Genomic DNA, 24,992 nt, shown 5'->3' with positions numbered 1-24,992 from the left:
GCACTGTCATAAACTCAAAGGACTTGCCTCCATTCCTTCTCCCTCTCAGTCCATCCATGGCCTATAAAACCTTGCAAAAACATCTCACAGTATCCTCCAAAAACGTTTAGCCATCTGTGAATGATTCCTCACACAGGATCCCTCTCATGACATCTGGCACAAAGCTAATATTCATAACCCCTAACTCAGAAGTGCTTCTATGAAGAAATTATTAGAAAGATAAATGTCATTATTCTCTTGCGTTGCGCTAGAAGCAACTTGTCTGACAAGACTGCTGTTCGCAGATGACTGAATGGTGAATCTGGCCATTAATTTGCCAGGCAGCAGAAAAATGGCTGACACCTCGGAATAGCTCGTGTGCCCGCGCAAAGGGGGCAGGTAGTACCAATCTCTGTCTTATGCTGAGAGATGGTTCATAATCAGATCATAACAGATTAGCCTAGATACTGCTTGATAATGTCAGGGTATGCCTTGAGACAGCGAGATGTAGAGAAGTGATAAAGACATTAGAGAGGGAGACGAAGAGACAGAAGAGAGGAAACATCACTAGTACTCACTAGTTGAGGAGGTAGACTGAAAACATCAAGACTGAGGATATCAAACGATGTTCATCCAGTTTACCTACATATTTAGCCACATTAGATTTGTGAAATATAATTTACCACAGTCGGTTTGACTTACAAAGAAAGAAAACATCAAACATACAGTGAAGATGGATAACAATGCATCATCTTACATCCCCAACACTGCAAATATCCTCCATTCCAACCTTATAGTCCAACAGACAGAGAGAAAGAGGGGAGAGAAAAGTAATGAAGTAGGAAGAAGGGGAAGGCAGGAATGAAACATGATGTGGCGGAAAGGCTCGAATGAAAGCCATTGAAGCTGAATGAGCATAGAAGTAAGTGTCTGTTTAGCTAATGCTAACGAAGCTAGTGAAAATGCATGAAGAAAGCTAACCTAGTTTTTACATCATTATCTATTTGCTCACAGTATGTGTGTGTGTGTATTTGTGTGTACGTGTGTATACAGCGTGTGAGGGGACTGATAAAATATTCCTTCCCTTGGTTGGCCCCGGGGCATTTCAACTGCCCCTGGCTCCTTCCACTCACTGGCCTGCTCCCTAATTGCCACACACACACACACACACACACACACACACACACACACACACACACACACACACACACACACACACACTCACACACTCTGTGGCTTGAAAACACACATGCATAAAGAAAGACAGAGATAGACATGCACACACAGACGATTGCACATCCGTGCATGCATGCATTCTTCACACATGAACATGCACCCCCACCGTCCTGCATTGATTCACCCCTCTTCCCCTCCAAGCCCCTCCTCTAACTAGTTGCAAAGATGTTGTCATGGCTGATCAGTGGGCCAGGCCGAGAGTCTTGCCTGTGGCTTTTCCTTGTGGGCAGACTGGAGCTTGCTAGCCTAGCTGCCCCACGCTGTATGTATGCAGCCCAGGGTTACAGGCTGCTGATGCTCATAATGAGCCTGGCAGCCTCTGTATGGAGGGTGACTGACTGTTTCATTGGCTGACTGGTTTACTAGCTCCCTGGCTAGCTTTCTGACCGAATGAGTGAATGGTTGATGGATGGATGATTGACTGACTGGCCAACAGACTGACTGACATGGTTGCTTTATGACTGGCATACTTGGTGGCTTTATAGATTGACTACCTTACTGGCTGACTAGATAGCTTACTGGTTGACTGAATGGACAACCGAGTGGACAACGTCTTGACTGACTGACTAAAGTTATTATTGGCTTAACAACGAAGTGGCCGTGACGTCATGTGTGAGACCATGTTTACACTTACGCACATAAATTTGAAATTGCTGCTTGCATGTCAGAAGTTTTCTGCCCATTCAAGAATACTAGTGATCCCCACAGAAACCACAAAAGAGTACAACATTTTTAAATCCGGTCTATGCCCGAGATGCTTGAGCCATCAGCTTTAAGGGCAATACACATCAGTGGAGTATGCACACATCAAAACACCTGCACTCATTGTTTTTTATGTAGCCCTAGCTTACTGGCTGACTGGTGGCTACAACTCTCAGAAAAGCAGCAATTGCATAATATTTACTACATACTACTTACTTCCAGATTGTCTCAGCTACTTGACTATGTCTTCTTTTTGTAAGGTGCATTCAACGCGTGCTATATGCATTAGTTAATGAGTGTAAAAAATGCAATGCCATGTGAGCTGCCGGTGTGTGTTGCATGTTTTGCTCTCTTTGATGACAGAGCAAACTTGGACAACAGAAAGTGTCTCCAAATCAAGATTCCCTTGTTCTTTTGAACTTGATGTTTTAAACAACATTTAAAAGATGCTCCAATTGCATATACATGCTACACATAGCATGTTTTCAGCAGTCAGCTTCAACGGCCAAGCTAGAGAAAATAATTGTCTGCATTACAGTGGACACGGCCCGACTGACTGCCCTGTGTCTGTTTTTATTTCACTTGATTATCTCCAGCGTGCAACACGGCATCTCTTCCCTCTCATATCCATTATTTTCTCCCCCTTCAATGGCTTTTTCTTCTCTCTTTTCTCACAGAATATTCTACATCCGTTCCTCCTCTCCTTCTCTTCTAATCCTCCTTCACCATCTCTCATCTCTCTCTCTCTCTCTCTCTCTCTCTCTCTCTCTCTCTCTCTCTCTCTCTCTCTCTCTCTCTCTCTCTCTCTCTCTCTCTCTCTCTCTCTCTCTCAATCCCCCCAAAAGCTGAGGTTACACCATTGACATTTCCCCAACATGGCTGCCAGACACAGCTTCAACACCTTTGCGGCTTCAGTCTTCCTCACTCCAACAGTCTCTCTCTTGTCTCTCCTCCCACTTCCCACTCTTCCCTCGCTTGCTGGGGCTAAAGCAAAGCAGAAATTAGCCCCAGACCTTGCAGAGGTGATTGGTATCAAATTGCAGTGAAAATGGAAATGCCAATAAAATTGACGCCCCTTCTCCCGCCCTCCTCTTTCCTTTCGTCCCTCTAGGTAAAGTAAGTGTCCATAGGTCAGAATTACTTAGAAGTATTGAGAAAGGAGAGGAAAGAAAGCAATACTGGGAGGGGTTAGGGTTCCCCTCTGTGTCTAAAATCTGTAAAATAGGTATCAATTCAATTTCTGTTTCCTCATCATTCATTTTATATAAATGTTTTGAGTAGATCTATGGGGTTATTTTATATTTTCATTAATATGGCTTAAAGATTGTAGTTGCTGCTTTCATACCATTTTATTCACCATATACAGACCGATATGATGCAGTACTATAAACTATAGCTGATACATTGCCATATGATATTGTGTATATATGGGACATTGGCAGCCTAAAGGTTGGATAGCGGGTTTGTGAGCTGAAGGTTACCAGGTCGATCACTGGTAACACCTGAAAAAGAAACCATTGTACAGTGATCCCTGTTAAATAAAGGTTACAAATAAAAACATAGACAGTACTATATAAAAGTACTACATAAGAAGAAGCCTTGTGATCAAAGAGGGTTCAGCTTAGATCAGATAACACAAAACTGTAGCAAAAGAGTACAGGCAACTCACCCTGAATCGTGCAATTTGTCGTGACAGTTTTCTCTAATCATTCACACTTTTATTACTTATTCTGTGTGCTCTCTGTCCTCTTTGTGTTTTCTCTCTCCCTTGTTTCCCTATCTGTCTTTCCCCTCTACTCCTCTCCATGCTTCTCACGATTTCTCACCTCTTCCTGAGCCTGCCTGCTCGCCTACTCTCCCCCACTTTCTCACTTGCATGCATACTCACTCACTCACTCACTCACTCACTCACTCACTCACTCACTCACTCACTCACTCACTCACTCACTCATGCTCTGAGCTGGTACTCTGGCCGTTTGCTTCTGTTTTCCTAACTCGCATGGGACAAGCCCCTAGGTTTGTTATTGTAGGCTTTGCTGAACATGAGCCGGTCTTTACAACGGATTGAAAGCATTTGCTTCCAATGAAAAAATCTGGTCTTAGATTACAGGGCCTCGGCTCGGCTCACCCCTCTTTTCCACCAGGCAGAGAGACGTAGAGAGGAAAAGAGAAGAGAGAGACAGAGGGGTGGGTGTATTGTAGCCCTGAAACAGTAGGCAGAAAAAGCTCACTTGTTAAGCTCAGGCTGCATGTGTCCGGCGCTAATGATGTAACTGAAGCTCGCAATGTAAGTGTGTTTTTTAGACAGAGAGAAATCTATGAGCTGGGTCTAAGGGGTACATTGTCTGAGTGTGAGTCTGTGTGTGGGTTTGTATGAGTGTGTGGCTGAAACGGTTAGTCGATTAATCAATGAATGGATTAGTAAGTCAGCAAAACAATAATTCATTAATTGTTTAAGTTGTTTATCAAGAAAAAAAAAGGATTCACTAAGTCCTGCTCTCAGATTTAAGGATTTGCCGTTTTTACATCTTTGTAAACAGATCATACAGTATGTGCATTTTGGACAAAGTTGCCTTAGGCTCTGGGAAATTGTGAGGGGTTTAAAAATATTCTGATATTTTTAAAGCTAATCAATTGATTGATTAATCAGAAAAAAACATGATTGCATAGTTGAATGTAGAAGATTAAAGTGTGTAGTGCTCAAAGGCACTTCAACCAGCCACGTGGCTCATACATGAATCCAACATTTGACCTTTTGGTGGTCTTACTAGCCCAACCCCACCACCAGCTTCTCATGTATATGTGCATTATTAATGTGCAGTGGGTGCTGTTGGCATCAGTATCGCACCATCTATGAAAAGCAAGCTCTTGTTATATCCCTCCCCCACCCTCCATAGCGTCACCTCCGCTTCCACATGAGGTTCATTAGAAAGCCTTCAATATGCGTGCATATGTATCTCCTTCTGCCAGAACAGTTGGAGGGAGAGAGTGAGAGCTAGCCAAGAGTGTTGTTTCGTATGGATCGTTGAGAGCCTCTCTCTCCTAATGGTGTATATAATTCAGGTGCCCTCTAGGCATGCTTTCAGGAATTCTTTTGCCTGAGGTAATGGGGAGCAAAGGCCTGGGTTTTAGGCCCTTGATTATTCCATTGATGTGGCAGGCTGGAAAAAAGTCATCTCCAACCGGATTAGCGCCAACATCCCCATTAATTATCGATGAATCTGGGGCTTAGGGTTTAGCTAGGTGCTGGGTGTCGCCCTCTGCAAGTTAGTGGAGTGCGGGCCCGCTCGAATGCAGTTATCTACTCCCGCCACAGTGAATAGACCTAGAAGCTTTAGAAGTGCTTTGTGTGTAATCAATAAATAACTGGATCCAATTCTTTGCACTGCTTCAGCGATTTTTTTTTTTTTTTTGATTTTTTTTCTTCTCTCCTTCCCTTCACCTCCAGTCAAGAGAGGCAGAATAGGACAAAAGTCAGTTATCAGTCGCTGAAATTTCTAGCAGTGAGGGCGCCACTTGTGTACCTCGCCTCATGTTTCTTTTATGATTATCGTCTTCATTGAGGGTTGCTCGCATTTTTGAATAATGATAATAACAATTAGGCTTTTCACCCCCATAGATGAGAAGCCTCTTTCTCTCCACTTGAGCTGTATAGAATACGTACAGTAATTGGGTAGTTTTGAATATGTGTGTGTGTCTGTGTGTGTGTGTGTCTACGGGTTCATGTAGCGGAGTCTGAATGCAGAGAAAAGGCCCTTCCTTTCACTTTTCCTCTCAGTGCTCAAATACTCTAAGCTGTCTCAGTGTTCCCCTTAGGTGAGGTTAACTGGCCTTAATAGAGCCTTATCGAAGCCCTACAGGTTGCTGTAAGCAGCCATGACGCCATTGTTATGAAAAGCAGCTAGCTTTGTTAGCGCTGTTTGTGCCTCTGACTTCCTTTTTTCCACCTATTTTCTTTTATTTTCTGCCTCCCCCCTCCCTGCCACCTCCCCTTTTGTAGTGCCGTGTTCCTCTTTCCACCTCAGGTAAAATGGCAGAATGCGCCGGGGCGACGCTTCAATAACTATTTTCCCCTCAGGATAATAAAGACTAAATCTCTCTGTCATTTTCAATTCTGCGTAGGCTTGGATGGGAGAGTGGGGAAATGCGACCTTACAAGTCCTTTGTGCTCCCCTTTTCCCTCTCTTTCTCACAGAAAGATGCGAGCGCATGCTGTGTTTTCAAGTGGCGGGGGAAGGAAAATGAAAGGCAGGGTTATTTATAAATGTATTAAAAATGAATGCATTTATGAGGTGCTGTTTTCCAGCCATTCTCTGCTTGCCATTGTTGTGTCTCTATACCCCTCCGTCAATGCATACAAAGCCCTCCAGAATTCCTTCGAAATCGTATTTATTCCCTTTGAACGCAGAGGCGCAGCGAATGCAGGAAGTAAACAAAGTGTGTGTCTGATCTCCGCTGTCTCTTCCTGTTTGTTGTCATGTGACAGGTGATGGCCTGGACAACAGCGTGGCATCACCGAGCACAGGGGATGATGATGACCCGGATAAAGAAAAGAAACGCAACAAGAAGAGAGGAATCTTCCCTAAGGTGGCCACCAACATTATGAGAGCATGGCTCTTCCAGCACCTAACAGTGAGTTGAATGAAACAGCATTTGTTCTCAGTCGCTCTCAGTTTTATATCACGTGTGCACTGTGAACTTCACTTCACAGCCACAGGCTTTCTTAGTCTTCCACACACACAACACTTTCTATCTTTCTAGCTCTGCTCCTGTCTTATTTGACACAAATACACTTACACACACACTCAGTCAGTGACACACTCATTGACACTCACATACACACCCCCAGAGCCCCCTTCTTCTCCACAATGTATCCCGGTTCGTACGGTGAACACTTCAAAGACACAGGCATGTGTAATCTGCCGGCGATCTCGGCAGCCTGCGCTCTCGCTCCTCATATGCTGAAACCGAATAAGGTTGAAGCCGTGGAGAGACGCCCCTGGCCATAACTGCAGATACATAGATGAACCTTATTAAGAACAAATCTGTCATTATTTAACAGATGCCTGGGATGCTGCAAAGACCTGTGGTTTGGCTTTATTTTTACTCCATTATAGCAGGGAATATCAATGCTGTTAGCACCAGCTGACATCGTCACGAATTGTTTGGGGGAAAATAGTGTGGGGAAAAATTTATTTTGACACTGGGATGTATGTGACCAAACAGAGCTAACAGTAAATACAATGCTGTTTTATTTAACACAAGTTTCTATTATGTCAAACACAATCATTTCACCAGCCATCATCATGTCTAGCATTGCTAGACACAATACTTACCAAAGGAAAGAAGGAAAAAATAAATAAAACACTTTGTTAAGTTAAATAACAGGTATACTGTAGTTTATAGGGCCTCTTATAAGATCGAGGCAAACTCCTCAGTATTATCGAATACAGAATTTGCACCAGTGGCTCCATTAAGGCTCCATTGCGCCCTGTTTCAGCTTGAGTGAAAAGCTCACTGACTCAGACTAGGGATATTCTTCTTATTTCAGCAATTAAGTTAATTTGGTAATCTGTTATTGCCCTTATTCAGTCTTCTAAATTTTGTTGCATGTTCTGTGCTGACATATATACCAAAACATTTATTGATCCCTTTGGTAAAATTGTCTGGTTTATCATCATCATCAAGAACGATAATAACACTGTTCAAATGGAAGTTTTAAAGGTGGAAAAAACTCTATCCTTCTACAGCTTAGGTGAAGTCATTTAAAAATAACCAAGTGAGTGAAAAGTTTAGCTGTGTTTAGTTTGAGAAATTGGCTTTGAATAGCATAGAAAACATATTACAGAGACTTTCCAGAGACTGTTACCTGATATGTTTCAAACTACAACAGGTTTCAGATCTCTGATTCACCGCTCAGTGATTCAGATAAAAACAAAATGGCAATTCAGGCTGAACATCAGGCTAGCATTATGTCAAAAAGTTTACCTTTTAAACATACAAACAGGACATTAAGTGAAACTGCATCGCAGATGGAGGTTATGTGTAAAGCAATTTTTAACAAAAGCTCTAAAAACTGGCATCTTTATTGCTGGACTGAGTCAAATTCCTGATTACAATATGAATCTACTGCTATGTTAAGTAAATATGTTTCAAAACTAACTTCAGCCAGCCTTGCATCACACACATTCCGCCTATGTCAGGAGTTTGTGAAGAACACGATACACTTTGGCTGAGTGGGTGTTGGTTTGAATTGCACAAGCCAACAGGGAGGATGCTGGGGGAAGTAATTTTGTTGTTGGATTGTGGATATTGCATGGGCTCCACTTTTTATTTATTTATTTGCAGCCTGTCGTTGATGTTGATTGTATGCACTGTACAGTTTCTTCTTCTGCTTCCAACAATGTTAATGGCAAATCGGTGGAACTTCTTTCATTGCGTACGCTGTTGTGAGGCTTGTAGGCAGAGAGATATTGTGTATCTGTACACAGAATAGATATACACACATCCCTCAAGGCTTCTTATATTTTTTGTTTCCCTTTCCATCTGACCCCCACCACCTCCTTCACAAACCACCAGTTCTCCATCACCCTGAACACACGCACGCACGTGCACACACACACACACACACACACACACACACACACACACACACACACACACACACACACACACACACACACACGCACACACACACATACACACTAACCTCTCCTCCAACTCCCTGACCTGAACCCATACACTACCTGAAACCTTTGGGGCTACAGAGGAAAGGTGTTTAAAACATGCACACATCCTGTCTGTGGAAATATGGTCCAGCACATGCGTGCCTTGTGAAACACACACACACAGCAACACACCTACTGTGTCATATTACACCATGAGTTGGGCTTATGGGAGGCTTCTGCACCGTTAGATCTCAAACAGTGGGAAGGATATAAGTGAGTGTCAAGGGAGCAAGGAAGAAGAGAGGAGAAGGCAAAGAGGTGAAGAGGGGGATAAGGAGGATACATCAACCTTTTCCTTCTCCCAGGCAAAAGAGAAAGAGGAACTAAAACATGCACACACACAGGCACACCATGGCACATAGGTTGCATTGCTTTATGGCACAAAACAGGAAGAAGCTGCTGGTCCTGCAGTGCAAAGAGAGAAAAACTTTCAGAACTGTGAAGTGAACTGAAAAGTTGATGGAAAAATCACTTCCAATATGTTTATCCTCTTCAGTAAACCCAAATAGTTAAATGTTAATGAAACCCAGGCAGAGAGGAGCAACATCTTCTTTGTTTATGGGAAATGTGGTCTTAATTTTGAGAAACACTGGCATTAACAATACCACTGGTGTCAGATAAATGCTCGCAGTGGTCTCATTTGTTTACAGTAATCATGCTTTAGTGTCACCATTAATTTAATCACCATATGTCCGTGTTTATAAATGCTACACATAGCACCTCTAGTGGAAAAACATTTACAGTATCTCTTACATTGGCAGTATGCCTCTCATAAACATGGACAGCTGATCCAGGATCATCCACAGCATCATCAGCTGGTCTGCCTTTGTTTCACAGAGGGATGGAGGATGTGAGTCTGGTGTCTTAGAGATAGACACAATGCCAATTAGGCAGACGCAGATGCATGCGCGCACACACACACACACACACACATTCATGGTAGAGTGCATTGGCCCTACAGAAACCAGAATAAGGGAGTCAGGGTCTGTTATTTAAAGTATAATAAATATGCAGGAATTTGACAGTGGGGAGACAATGGGACTGAATAGAACAAAATACATCGAACAGAGTAGGGTAGAAGTTTGGATGCCCACCTTGGTGTATTTTCTGTTATTCGCCCGCACACTTGGACCCTAAGGGGAGTTCCCATCGTGCGGGAGGGGAAGGTGGGTGGCAAACTGAGGCTGCAAGTGCACTGGCAGGGTACGTGGTAGGTGGCATTCATTTAGCTGTTCTTAGGGTTGTTTTGAAGACATTTCTGCATCTCTGCTTACTTCATCCATCATGGATGATAATTTCCACTGTCTTGGAGGAAAAGGGATGCTTGCTATAAGCATGTTCACAAACAGTAGCAAAAGTTAGAATTCCCTAAATTGCTTGTATCATCAGCACCACGGTCAATGCCACAGTCCCCTGTGAAAGGTGACAATTCAAGGCCAGGAAAGTACAGGTGAATAAATGGGAATTCAGAAGAAAATATGCTTCTTTCTGTTGTGTGATAGGTAGAGTGACAGATAGAGCAGTTGTACTGAATTTGTGATGATGACAACAGTCGCAGCTCGCTGAGTTCTCTCCAACACACCCAGTGAGCTCATATGTTGTCGACAGCGCTTGTGGGACAAGTTCATCGGAAGAATTTGGCTGCCCTGTCTTGGAGCGACTACAAACCATTAGCGTTTACCGCCTGTCACCAACGGCTGAACCATGCAGCTTGCTGCCAGCTTGACATGCAGCTGTAAACTTGGTGGGGAACCAAAATAAAGGAGAGGGGAGGGCTTTTCCACTTCTGTCCTCATCTCATTTTGAGGTTTGTTTTCCACTGACATCCTTAATCAAACATATGTTGTGACTACTACCAGTAATTTGGTGTAACTGACTAATTGAATGAGTCATTTGACAAAAGTAATCTGTTAAAATCCATTTGTCCAGTTGACAAACTCACCTTTATATCTGCATGACATCAATGAGGATGTGTTTAAACTTATAGATATTGCTCTAAAGTGTGCTAATAATTTCCCCCTTGAAATAACAAGAAAATATATGTTAAACTGAATAATTTACATTGTAGAATAAATTCTAAACTGATTACATAACTGGCTGAGCTACCATGTTGCTTTGTGTTACTACCAAAGTGACAGGCCTTGAGATGGAGAAGTAGTAACCAATCTCTGTTTCCTCCATCCCTCCTATTGTGCTATTGGAAAACACCTACCCCGACCCACACTACCCACCCCTGTGCCCCACCCTCCTCACAAATGGTATTTTCTTGTTTAATTTAACAAGAAATGAGTAGTAAATGAAAGCTCAGGCCTCAAATCCCCAACGCGCCCTGTGCTCTGCTCTGCTCTCCACTCCCCTATGAAAAGGCAATTTGTGAAATTATGTGATAGAGTAATTAGATGGAATTCACCCCCGCCTCCCTACTACACACACCACCCGTATCCTCGGTTAGATTGTTGCTTGCTAAACTGAAGTAGGTGTGTGTGTGTGTGAGTGTGTAGAAAGGAAGGGCAGGGGGGTTTGGCATTCAGAGTGTTAGCATCGGTATATTAGCCTGGCAGACTGGGATATACACTCTCGTGCACATTATCGCTAACACTCGCTCATTCTGGCTCTCCTCCCCTCCTATTTGTACACAGACTCAGTGTAACGAGGGGCAGCCGTGATCGCAGCTCATAAAAGAAGCCAACCCGCAAACCCTCAATGAGCTGCTTTTTTCCCCCCTCCTCCTTTCTCCCCTTAAAATGTGTAAAATGCACAGAGAGAGAGTGTATAAAAAATCCAACTGGAAAGCATAATGCCCCGTTAATACAATTAGAGTCTAATTTAACCGCTCGTGTACGCAGATGTAGCCGAGCTGGGGGAGCACTGTTACCCCCCTTGGAAATGTTTTTTTTTTTTCTCAACACAGCAGCGTGCAGCAGAGTTTTGAGCAGAAACAGGTGTGAAAAGCAATATAATTCATTTCTGCGCTGGCAGAGGAGGCCAGGAGCCTTGCTGTCGTTGGCTGTGGGTGGTGGAGGAATCCAGAGTGGGTTGTGGAGGGTGTAAGCGTGGGGTGAGAGGAGGTGATGGATGGATGGATGGATGGATAGGTGAATTAATCATTAAAAGAAATATATTGTCCCTTGTATTTTAATGCCTTAGATTGGGACTGAACAGAACAGATGACACCTTTTATTGTCAAGCCAGTTTGGAAAATTGCTTTCTCTGGGTTGGAGAAGGATGTCTGTGATGGACAATATTAATTTTTTTCCTGGTTAAGTCACGTGTTCTTTTGATGGTAGTACAGTGACTCACTATTGTGTTTCTGTTCCTGATGAGAGTAGTGATCAATATGAAAATTCTGCAGTTTGTTACAGCGGTGTGGTGTAAACTGAAGACGTATCAGTTCCTGAACTTCAAAACCAGATATGTACAGCCTGTTCTGAACAACAGAAAAGAGGGGGGAAAAACGTTTGAGGTGAGAGTTCGCCATTGCCTCAGATGCCATTACTCTTCGGCTGTTTATTGCTGGAGCCTGGACATGTCAGCACCCCAGTCAACCGCAGCAACCCTGACCTGCTACAGCAACTCCAGGCCTGGAACGGTATTATCCTACTGGTCCAACTAAAGTTGTACACACAATATTGTCCCAATTCTCTTGGGATACAGTTGTTGTTTACTTGAAGTTTACTTTTGGGCATTTTCACCCTTTGTTACACAGCTATGGTGATAAGAAGGAAATGGTGGAAAGAATGGGGGATGACGTACAGTATGACAAAGTGAGGATGACAGAGACGTTACATGTATTCTTTTCATGCTTCTGTCTTGTGATTGTTGTTAGACTTGTTTGTCTTAGTTAACCACTGCACAAATTAAGTTTCTCACGAAAAATTATTTCAATTGACCATTCAAGCTTCCCGGACGCCTCGTCAATAACTTTGGCATCAGGAAGTGAGCTTAGTAGGAAAACATCTGCAGACTTGCTTATGTGTTTTCATTCCCTTATTCATAAACTACAACAAAGGCGCGATGTCCATCCTGATACTGTAAAGCAATACTGTGGCCTATGTGGCCTGGTGTCTCCGATTAGGTCTTAATTCAATCTAAGTGGCAGTCAGAATCATAGGCGCCACTGCATTAGGATTTCAAAGAGGTCCAGACGACAGACAGACGGACAGATCTGCCAAAGGCCTGGCGTGACACTGTGATGAGGCAGAGCGGCAGAGCAAAACAAGAGAACAAGTTAGTCTTATTCTCAGCATTTTTATTCGGTTTCAGATAGTTTATCTCTTGGAATGGATTTGGCTTTGGGCTGTGTGTTTGTGAGTGTGCGTCTGTCTTTGAGGGCTAGTCTCTGTGCAAATGTGTGTGTGTGTGTGATTGCTTTTGTGCTTGTGCATGGCTAAGAGTGTGTGTTGTGTGTGTGTTTGTACGAGGGTAATTGGAAGTAAAGAGTTGTCCGTACCAATCGCAGGAGTCGTTGGTGTCAAAGAGGAGGCAGCTGAGTCAACCTGCCTACCCCCACAACACACGCACACACACTCATACTGTGCCCCAACCCCCACATTACCCCACACCTTGTAATGAAAACATCATCAATTATCCCACATGACAGGCCCCAGGGACCAAAGGCAGACAGCTCTCTTTGGGGGCTTCTCTTTGTGGTTGGACCCTTGCAGATACACAGACTTGCAACTCATGCACTTACTCTCTGCAACCATTTCATGAGGGTGCATGCATGTTGTTTTTTTCAGTGTAGTTTTAAAAGCTGATATAGGCTACGAGGGAAGTGGCCAACGGGGGTGGATATTAGATAGTTAGACCAATTCATGTGGTGGAGGTGTAGGGGGCAGGAGGTGTGTGTGTGTGTGTGTGTGTGTCTGTATGTGTGAGTGAGTGTGTGAGTGTGTGTGTGTGTGTGTGGGGGGGGGGGGGGGGGGGGTGTTGGGGGGGAGTTGTTGGTGGAGGGTGAATAATGGTACGGCTGGGGCAGAGGGAATCCATCAGTCCTGACGCAGACTCCTGAAAGGCCATCTGTTTCATGATTGATGGATGGAATGATTGATTGATAAGTAGATGAATAGATGGATATAGGGATACAGTAGATGGGTAGAAAGACTGACACATGGCAGATGTTGGAAGTTTGGAAGGTTTATATTGGTTTGCAGAAATATTGAGGTGACATTTTATTTTTGTATGTTGTACAATTCTTCCTTGACTATTGTTTTTAAAGAAAACAAACACCTATGTTTTTTTTTGTGATTTATTTTCTTCATTTAAATCAGTATCCCAGAGGTTCCCCTTACCTTGGTACAGATGTAGTGTATGAACCTCACTTCTGACCTGCCAGTCCATCTTAATGCTTTTCATAAGTTTGGGTTTCTAAGGAGAGTTTAGGTGTTCAGTTTCAGACGTGTTTCCATCCTGCCAAGAATTGGATTCTGGGAAAAACACTGCATAGTTTAAATGTTTTAAAGCTACTTTTATATAAATATCTCATTCTAATATATTGAGTATTGGAATGTTTCCACCCAAAGCTCAGCCTGTATGGGAGTCATATTTGTTTAAGTCTTGGTCACATGCTACATGGAAATAATTCTTGTAACTTGTTTAACATTTCAGTTGGTTGGGTTTTATCACATCAGGTCAAATCAGAGTGTTTCCTGGCTTGGAAGTGATGTTAACGTTTTATACCAATGAAGAGAGCAGTAAACCCAGATACCTTAAGGGCTGTGTGCGCTTAGTTGGTGACTTTCATTTCTTTTCAAACAGATTGTCATATGATGGTATTCCGTCTAATATCATACTCAACTCAAGCTCAATTGTTGCAAATATTTATACATATACAAGTCCAGGTCAGGTATTTTACAAAGTATCTTTACATTTCTGTCAACCCTTTATTTCAGCCTTTTGTCCCACTTTCCTCTCTCTGTTTCTTTTATCGTTTTACCCCTCTTTTTAAAAGCCCTCAAGGGCAGTTAACTTTTAATTCATGTCACCTTTGAACTTTTCCAAAATGTCTGCAATAGATCTAGACCAAAAGCAAGCGTGTGTTAGTGTGTGTTGATCTGGTCTCAGTCAAGGGGCGGGTCGGTGTGTTTCCTTGAGAACGTGAGAACTTTACAGACCCTCAAGGTCGGTCAGTAGCACTGGAGGGGCTCAACAGTCGCGAGTGTGGAGATGTTTCCTTTTAGTTTGTGTTTTCACAAATTTAATTTTTTACAGATTCTTAGACATTACTAGCACAGTGAGAAAATGTTGGATACACAATCTTATGTTGTTGCTTTATTGCAGTTAAATGTAAACATGCCATGTTTAAATGACTAAACATCAGTGTGAGAGTATTAAATCCCACTCTTTATTTCCCAATTACATCGAAATGCCATTCTTCATCTTCTGTCCTTCCCCTCCTCCAACCATCATATAATTTCATAGTTGGGAAACTATGAAACAGTTCAGTGTGTAGTTTCATTGTTATACGTCTGAGTGATTGATGGCGTCATGCTGGAGCTGTGTTTCACACCAGTTCTATTTTTCATTATCGGCAGTATGTGATAAGTGTGTGTATGTGTGTGCACGAATGTATGTGTCTTCAAAGTGGACAAAGGCCCAATAACTTGGATGTGTGAAATCATTCTTGGTTTGGTACCCACTAATCAGTTTACAATGATTTGCAAATCCAAAGAAGAGGCCCACTCTCAGCCCTCAGACACACATAAACACATTCAAATGCATACACACACACACTTTTGCATAGGCCCACAGCAGTGACGTCAGTGCCTGGGTGGGGTGTAGACTTCCCCACCATCACTGTGGTATTTATTGGAGAGTGAGTGGTGTGTGAGAGTGAGGGAAAAATATTGTCATAAGTCTGTGGTTAGCTTGTTGGAATGATTCTATTCAAAAACTTGGGATGAGCAATGTTAGCAGTTCAGCCTCTCATTCTCGCTGTACGCAGATACATTACTTCCTTTTTTTTGTTTAAAACTAAAATTAAACTTTGGCAGTAACCTTTCAAGAAACAGAGTTTAGCATAGATTCTGTGTGTAGCATGATTTTGTTCAGCCAGTTATATATTAAATCTGCTAAGTGTGAAATCACATTAGCGCTAGCTGTTAGCCATTATCCACTAGGCTGTGTTTGGTGATCCAGAGGATTGTGGGATCTTTTCTGGCTGGAGTCAGCAGCTCAATACCTTTTTACTTACAGCAACTGCAGCAGCCTGCCCTAGATACATTTGGTGTGTGTGTGTGTGTGTGTGTGTGTGTGTGTGCATCTGTGTGTGATTGCATATGCAGTTGTGATATTATTTGTATGTGTCAGTCTCATGTCTCTTTTGTAAGTGGTGTGTATGAGTGTGTGCGTGTCTTTGTGTCTCATTCCATGCGTGTGCTCGATGGATCCTGTGGCTTTGCCGTCGTGGTAATCAGTTTGCACGTTGGCTGAACTAATTTATCAATTCAGTTCCTCCCACTTGTATTCTCTCCCATGCGTGAACCCTCTCGCTTTTCCCTGTCTCCCTCACAGACAAAACACTTCTTTCTGACAAACCATAAGGGTTTCCTATCTTTTATGCATGCCTTCTGCCTCTACGACTTCTCTCACCCTCTCCTCTTTTCTTCCATGACTCCTTCTCACTCGTTTTTTCTATTATGTACAGCTGCGTTGCCTTACATGTTAATGGTCTTGAACCATGATATCATGGCATGTTTGCTGTTTCAAAGGCATTGGGAGAGAGCTATGATTTATTGATGAGATATCTGTCCATAACACATCATTTTACACCTACTTGTCTCATAAAGTCATAATTAAGGTTTTTTACATAAACACTGCAAGGCTCATGGTGCACTCAAGGCAGGTGGCATGGAAGTTATGGCTATAGACTGGTAGTGTGTTTACACTTGGCCAGCTGACCCAAGGTGCCCGTGTGGAGCGGGGTGATCAGGTGTGTGTTTTTGTGTGTGTGTGTATGTGTACACACACACACACACAGGTATGCATTTGTATGTGTTTCTGTTTGTCTGTGGTGTGTATATTAGGATGTGTGTGTTTGTGTGTGTGTGTGTATGTGTGTCCAGTGGAGTGAGAGAAATGATAGCTAGTGAACCAGGTGGTGAATGCAGACAGGCAATAACTCATGGTAGAGGAGTCGAACAGAGCTGAGGGCTTGTAGAGGAGATATGGTGGGAAAACGCACACATACTTTGATTTTTCTCACTTTTCACTGTCCTGCCTTCCTTTTACTTTTCATCGGCCTCTTTCAAAGCTGTTTGTGTTCCTCCTATCCTCACTTTTATCCTTTCCCTAATTCCTCCTGTCTTCCAACATACTCTACTATATATATTTGTCATTGCATATTTGTCAGCATTCTTCCCTTTTCTTTCCTTCCACTCTCTCTGAAGCATGCTGTTGTAGTATTAGCAATTGCAGGGGGGAAGTGAACAGGGCTGAGGTGCTGCTCACTTGTTTGTTACGACAGATTAAGTCATTGATTTGTAAAAGCGGTGCACTGATGGAGAAGGCCCTCTGCTTCTGAAGATGAGGAGGGAGAGAGAAAGCAAAAGAGGTAGATGCAGGGAGGCTGAGGAGAAAGAGGCAAGGATGAGAGGTTGCATTAAAGAGAGGAGTTAAGTGGAAGTGGGACAAAAGGAGGCAGCATGAGATAGTTAGCAAAATGCTAAATATAGAACAGCGGGATGAGGGGCGGAGATGGGTGAGGAAGATATGAAGATAGAAGAATGAGAAAGGGGTGTAGCTGTACTTTGAATGACAGAGATGTCAGAGAAAGACAGAGGAGGTAGAGTGAGATAGCTTCATCTTTCAAAAGCATTGGCTGCGTCCTCCTTTCCTCTTATATTTGCCGCTCCAGAGAGCATAAGGGAGCAATTGTAAAATACCCTTACCTAGTTTCAGCATTCCCCCAACCAAGGTTCTTTTCACTCCCCTAGGGGCCAACGGTGAGTTTCTAATTAAAACGTTGGGGGCAAAAGGGTAATTATGATAATAACATAATAATATCGCCAGGGTTATTAGAATGTTCTGTGGTCCCCAAATTGCTTCCTCGGAGAGATCAGATTTCAGTGGCATTACGTAAAGTCAAATTTCCTTGAAAGTCAGGTGAAATGAAATGGATTCCCCCGTGGATGAGGTGCAATCTGAGTCTGATTCCCCCATGTATGTTGCAGACACTGAGTCTAGAAAAAGCCCTTTAGTTTCTCCCGACAATGACATATCCAACCCCCCCCTTCGCTTACTTCCTAGCTCAATTTAGTCAGAAGAATTTATGTGGTTAGGAAGTGTTCTCGTTTGTTTAATAGTTTTTGTTTTGCTGCTTTGAACTCTCCCGTAATAGTGCTTTGTTTCTCTGCAGCCCTGTGTAACAAGCTCTGTGTATTGTAGCTGTGTGTAACAAGAGAACATTTGTTTTTAAGCTTGGAGATCACTGCTTGAATACTAGCTCCAAGCACTGTAGCTTGGAGCTAGCATGCTGGTGCTCGGAGGGGCATCCCGCTGTTTCTCTCAGCTTTCTGCGGTACCTGACTGGGATGAGGCTTTGTGGATCCCTCCTACTCCCCATTTACACACCCCTCTATCCCAGGCAGCCCTGAGGCAGCCCACCTCCAGCTGTGGCTGCCGTTCACTGCGCCGCTTGGTGCAAGTACCGATTGCTTTGGAGTGCCTCCCCTCGCTCAAATAGGCAGTAATTACGGGCTTAAAGAGGTTTAGTGGTCCAGCAAACTACATAATCACCCCCTGAATTAGCCCCAGCTCATCAGCCTCAGTCCAACGAGCAGCACTTACCACTAGCACTAGCTAGCATGCGGCACCCCCTTCCCTTTATTGCACAGAGGGAAGCACAGCAGCAGGTGTTGTGCAACATCCGGCCCCCTTAATAAATTTAGCCTCCCCTGAGTTGGAATAGGGAGGACTAATGAAGCACGCCCTCGCTGTTAGTGAAAGCAACCAGAGGACAGACACCGCACATACAACACACAAAATTAGATGCTTTCCTTCAGTTTCAACAGACCTCACCCTTTACATTCTATGTTAAAGACAACAGTACAGCACTTTGTTAAGACTTGAGACTTTGGTCATGTGCATACATGCCATAAGCTTCAGTATACACACAGGCTAGAGACCCACCCAACTGTAAAGCCCATGGATCGTTGTTCACACCCTGCAGCACAGTAAGAACAGCTACAGCAATGGCTGCGCCCTGCACTATGTCATGTGCCCTTAGAGTTTTAGAAAAGCGATGAATGATGCTAATCATCAATTATCATGGTGGAGAAACTGGTAAAGCTGTATATTGTCTAATCCATGTTGTACTAGAGCTTTAATGAGATACTTTTCACCCTTTGCCTCACCAGCTAACTAGATTTATCTCATTCCCATAGGCAAGAGCGCTGTGAGATTTCCTTAAATCAACAAAGCTGTTTTTTGAGAGGAAAAATGCTCATTAATGAATGAAAAGCCCAAGAACATTTTTTTTTATCTTCAGAAGAGATGGAGAGATTTGATGACAAAACAGTTTGAAAGGGGGTATCTTTGCCATATCTGGTGCATATATCTAGGTTTAAAAAAAATACAAAAAAACAATGAATTATTCATTCTACAAGATTTTGGTTGGTTTACTGTAGTCCAATGCCATAAAAGAGGCTGTTTCTGCTTTTTTTAAGCTCTACAGCACCAAGATGGGGAACATTTGTTTTGCGCAGCTTGTACAGAGGGCGCTCTGAAACTCTCATCCTGTAGCTGGTTCATTTTGAGTCTCTCAAAAGATCTGTTTTTGCTCTGTTTTGTTATTTTGCATTGGAGCAGCCCGAATCAGAGGAAATTAGGTTAGGGGTGCTTTGTTTTTTTCTGTTGTTGTTTTGTTCACTCTCACTCTCCTTTCTTTTTTTCTTTAATCCCCCCTTTCTCCCAGAGCCAGCTTTGTTGCTGGGTCCCTGCTCCCTAATGAAGTCAAAGGGATGTCAGTCGATGCCACCTACACAGAAAGGAATTTGAAATGGCGTAGCTTTCACAGCACAGCGTGAGCACACACAGAGGATGAAACTTCCACTGAATGAGCAAGACATTTTAGAAATTGGAAGCTTGTTGTATGAGATACAACAGGCTTACAGTTTGGAACGCTTGTTTTAAAGTCTGCTTGTGCTCAGGGTTCTAGGCATTTGTTGTTAGCATAACAATGTGCTTGCTTCCCCAAATATTTAAGGTAATCTCATACACGGCTGGCAGCAGCAAGCCTACACTTCCAGTAAACTCTGTGTGTGTGTGTTTGTGTGTGTGTTTGTAAGACAGTTCGGTATGATACTCTGATGCCCTTCTAGCCAAAAAGGCCCCCGGATTAGCCGTCAGGCATTCCTGATGGGCAGCTCGGTTTCCACGGAGATTTGACCTGGGAACAAGGAGGGGAACAGACCTGGCCTAGTCATGGCTTTTCACTTTTACCTCAACTGGCACATGCAAGTCAATAACCATGCATAATGTTCCTGTAACCTACCTGGTGTTTCAGGTTGTTGGGGTTTACTGTGTCAGGACTGCTTCTTTTATACACGTGCTGAAAAAAAGTAAAAACAAGTATCTTATTGATAACAAAAATAAATTGTTACACATTAACATGCTGTTTAACGTCATTCAATGCATTCTCTGGCATCCTTGGCAAACCCCAACCATCTGGTTTTAAGCTAACTCAAAATACCATTGACCCATGTCTGTTATCCACAGATTGTGCAGGGTCATGGCCTCTTTTTGAGGGACCTCACATCACTGTGACAACATATGATTTTCCTCTCTCTTATTCCTCCCTCCATCCTGTTTCATGGTTGCAGTTTTTTAAAGCTAATGTGGCGTGTCAAGCCTTTTTAATGGGATGCACAGAGGCTTGGGAAGCACAGCTTTAAATAGAAATATATGCAACGCTAACACCATAATGCTAATGGCTGAAGAAGGACTGAGAGGACTGTGTCTGTAGTGAATTGGTAAACAAGGATGGAATCACACATGCTAGGATGGAGATGTAATAGTAAAGTTTAGGCTTTCATTTAAAATTAAGTACATATGTTTTAAGATGGTTGAATTTTACAACGATAATCATAGTGTTGTTTTGTCAGTGTTTAAAGGTTGAATAGCTTATTTTTGAGCCTAAGCCAAATTAAAAGTTAGAAGTCCAAATATTTGGAGCCGTGAAGAGGAAGACAGCCAGAGATAGAGAAAGAGAATAGGAAAGAGAACTGGTTTTGCTGAGGAGGCAAGATGTAGAGAAGGGAGAACAGCAGCAAGATAAGACATTTTTGAATAGCCCTCCCCTCCTGGTGAAGTGAAGCATTTCTGACAAAAGAGTGACTCTTGTCCTCCTCTTATTGCCAGTGAGAGACTAAGATGAGGCTTTATACAGTTTATAAGTTGCAAAAATAAGAATTAGGCAGCCATGACCTTTTGTGAAGTTTTTTTCATGTCCGTAAATGTTTTGGTGAGTTACTGCTCTTGCGGATGAGATTAAGATTCAGCTTGGACAGTTTCTCCTGTAAAGGTCAAAGGTTCACTCTACACAATAGCCCTGTGTCTTGTCAAAGTTACCTTGAGCATGGCACCAAGCAAAGAGCTGCTCCCATATTGTAAGCCATTCCAACTTCAGGTATCTCAAACATAAATGGAAAAGCAGAACAGGAAATCCTAATCATAGTGTGAGACTAAGGTCAGGTAACTCAGTTTTTAGATGAGATGAAATAAAAAAAGTAGTCTTTTGCAGATTTATTTCAAGCAATTTAAAAATAATTTTATTGAATATACAATTCTTATATACAACTATAATCTGATTTCTATCTTTGTAGCACTGGTAACTGAAATGGTTGATTTTTATTTATTTTTTTTTTTACTGCCCTTTCTAGAATATTTTTCTCCTGGGTTAAACATGGGACAAGGGGAATAAAGAGGGGTCTTGCAGAATATCTATGCTCTTATCTCTTTGTTAAATCCCTGGGGCTCCAGATATCCATTTCCATGTCTCCTCCCCTGCCTACTTCTTCCCTCTTCCTCTCTTCCCTTCGTCTCTTCGTCTATCTATCCTTCTCTTGTTCTTGTCAGAGGGGGTCAGAGAGGAAGACGGTCAGACAGGGAGGGGATGTTACTGATGCTCTGTTACTCCCCCACACACACACACACACACACACACACACACACACACACACACACAGACACACAGACACACAGACACAAACGAACAAAGCTGACAAATAGACAAACACTCCACGCAGCGATGAACTTTATAATATGAACACACTCAAGTAAAATCTTGACTGACTCAAATGGACACACAACAGCCAAGCATGCATACACCCACGCATACACACTCGGATTGATAAGACACACAGAAAAGAGAAGCAAAAACACACACTCTTCCTGGCACCCACATGCTAAGAGACAGCAGAGAGTGGTGAGCAGGGTGGAAATTCTCATGAAAGGAGTTGTATATTTGGAGAAGACATATCATTAAGATAGGCGGAGGGAAGAGGGAAGGGAGGGAAGGATGCGCAGAAACTTTCCATCTGCTCTTTTAAAGAACATGTTATTGCTTTTCTCACTAAAGGCCTTTCTCTCTCTTCCTCTCTTTCTCCCTCTCTCTCTCTCCATCTCTCCCTCTCTCCCAACCCACTGAACCACAGCCAAAGGCAGTTAAGACACCAGAATCACTCACAGACAATATTAAAACTGGGCGACTTGTTGCAGAGCAAGAAACTAAATCACAGTGTTTTGACAGATAGGAGCTAATTTGGCGGCTTCGAAAAAAAGGAGGACAAAAACATTTTTGATGTACTGGCTTTCTGGCCATCTCTTCCTGATAACTCTTGTTATTTTGTACGCAAAAACTCTGGCACATGTAGCCCTTTGGAGGTTGCACTACAGGCAGGATGTAGAGGTGGAAGAAGTTTTCAGATCCTTTACTTAAAGTAGAAATATCACAATGTAAAAACACAAAGGAAAAGTACTGCATTCCTAAATAAAAGTTGTGCTATCAGCAAAATGCACTTCAAGTATTAAAAGTGTTAAAGTAATAAATATACTTGGTTACATTCCACCACTGGCAGGATGTGCATCGGAGCACACACTAATGCCACTAAGCACATTTTTCTTAGTGCTGCTGTCTGACATGAGATTGTGTGTGTGTCTGTCTGCGTGTGACTAGTTGTGTATATCTGTCTGTCTGCGTGTGTGTGCTGGGAAGCTAGAGGGAGGGAAGCTTTGAAACAGGGTGTATTTGTGCTGTATTGTGGCCCTCGGCATAGCCGCGGCCCCTCGATATCACGAGGCAAGCACTCCTGCTTCCACAGATCTACAACATGGACACAGTGATCTTTTTATGTTCAATCAGCTTTGTTTGTTGAGAATAAAGACTTAAAAGACACATTGTTCATGGGATCAGCTTTAATATGTCAGCAGTGAGTGTTTGTGGTGTCTATATGTAAAGTGCTTCATGCGTCAAGAGATCAGATGACACAGGCAGGCGCCACGTATTTGCAGCTATTTTAATTCTGATATTATCTGATCAGTCTGCTGTGCATGTATACGCACATACATACACCTAAAGGCACACAAATGGTTGCAGAAAACTACTGGACACAAATTTGGCCAGAGGCGACAATGCAATTATGACTTAGCGCATGAAATTAGCCTCCTTGTGTTCCCATTCCCCACAACCAATCACATGGACAAGGGAAGGCTGGGAAAAATCAGTTTCCTCTCTCTCTCTGTTGGGTTGTCCCAGCATTAAACACAATCCTGTTCATTATGTGCAGAAAAAACTGTAATGAAAAAATGAAAACGCTGGCGCCTCACTGATTTTGCACGTCTGATTGACTATTTAGCGTGTGTGCTCTTGTTAGACATACTCTGTATATTATACAGTAGTCATATGTGTGGCGTCTATTTTTGGTCACCATAACAAGGGAGAATAACTGAATAAATGTCAGGGTGGCCTGTTCCTGTCATTCAAACAAATAAATTCTCTGAAAAATGACAGATCTTGTATTTGCACTGAACAGCCAATACACACATGCAGCCGCTCTCTTATTTTATTGTGACTTTGTACGTTTTATGCAATAAAAAACGACATAGGGGAATTTTAATTTTGTAAGTGTCGTTAAGTGGTGCTCTTTGCCTTTTTTCGGTAAAAGTAACCTGTGAAATGTTTTCCCTTTTTCATTTATAGTTTGAATTGGCATAGATAACATGAGGAAATTAGCAAACAAATAACTTTTTTTATTACACTGTAATGTGACAGTCACAGGGCTAGTACCCAGTAATTCACACAATACTTTTGCAGAATGGATCCTTCAGTGATTTTTAATGATCATCTTTAGTTATTTATGTATCTCTCAATTCTTTCCTAAATGTATACATTCAATTTTGGAATATCTGTAGTTTCCAGTTAGTGCTATCCCTTCAACAATCTATTCTCTCTCTCCCTCGCTTGCCTGCTCCTCCCTCCTCTCCTCCTCTTTTATGGCCTGCCTATGGTGTTCAGCACAGTCCATGTCTTGTCTCAGTCATGAACAGAACATTGTCCTCCATGAACAAGGCTCCGTGCAACTGTCCCCCCAACTCTAATATAAATCAACACACTCCCCGAGTTCACATTTATCCAATTTATTCATTCTATATATTTAAACAGGTGGCTCGGCTTTAACTGTTCTCAGCTGGCTTCTCTAGGAGGGGGTGCAGTCAGTCGTTTATATTTAAATACCGGGCTTGAAGTAAATTTAGGTTGTCTTTCCCACAGTTGAACTGTTGTTTCCGCATTCATGTGTGCATATTTACAAGTCTTCAGATAAATATAAATCTCAGTAAGATAAAGTAATGAATTTTGTATCAGAAGAAATTCCAACAAAATGGGACAGTCTTTAGGGTCAAGGTGATGAGGCTTGAGTAAAGAGAAAGAGAGAGAAAGATAAGATAAAAACATTGAAAGTTGAATCATCTCTGTATAACAAATGTATTTACCTTAGAAAAATGTAACAGTGTTCTACCCTCTCACTGGTAGGTATTTTGATATTTAAGTTTCAAACATCACAAAGTTAGTCAAAAGGATGAAGGCTTTCTGTACTAAAGTTTCTTACAATGAGCGCAGTCAAGCTGCAAAAATTATCACAGAAAACTGGAATACTTGCCATGTTATTGTAGCAACTGCAATAAATATAAAAGCAAACAGCAGCAATGAAGACAAGAGATTTTACATTCTCTTGTCTGTATTCCATCAGGTTAACATTACATATTCCCCACTCACTGATTACATATGCAGCAGGGTGAAAGGGGGGCCGTCGACGCGAATATATTTGTGTAAGAGGCTGCCTAATTACCAGA

At 42.5% G+C, this 24,992-nt stretch overlaps 1 protein-coding gene across 6 annotated transcripts in view; it reads left to right on the top strand.

Moving 5' to 3' along the window:
• The window catches only part of meis1b (Meis homeobox 1 b), a 123,958-nt gene that overhangs the window by 73,539 nt on the left and 25,427 nt on the right, over positions 1-24,992 (top strand). For all 6 annotated transcript variants that reach the window (XM_046070131.1, XM_046070130.1, XM_046070129.1 and 3 more), the window contains exon 8: positions 6,404-6,549. In XM_046070131.1, coding sequence (XP_045926087.1) covers positions 6,404-6,549 — 146 coding nt within the window. The remainder of the gene's footprint in view (positions 1-6,403; positions 6,550-24,992) is intronic.

The sequence above is a fragment of the Micropterus dolomieu genome, linkage group LG15 (genome assembly GCF_021292245.1).
Source record: "Micropterus dolomieu isolate WLL.071019.BEF.003 ecotype Adirondacks linkage group LG15, ASM2129224v1, whole genome shotgun sequence".
Lineage (NCBI taxonomy): Eukaryota > Metazoa > Chordata > Actinopteri > Centrarchiformes > Centrarchidae > Micropterus > Micropterus dolomieu.
The sequence above is the reverse complement of the archived record's forward strand: the minus strand, read 5'-3'. Positions and strand labels throughout refer to the sequence as shown.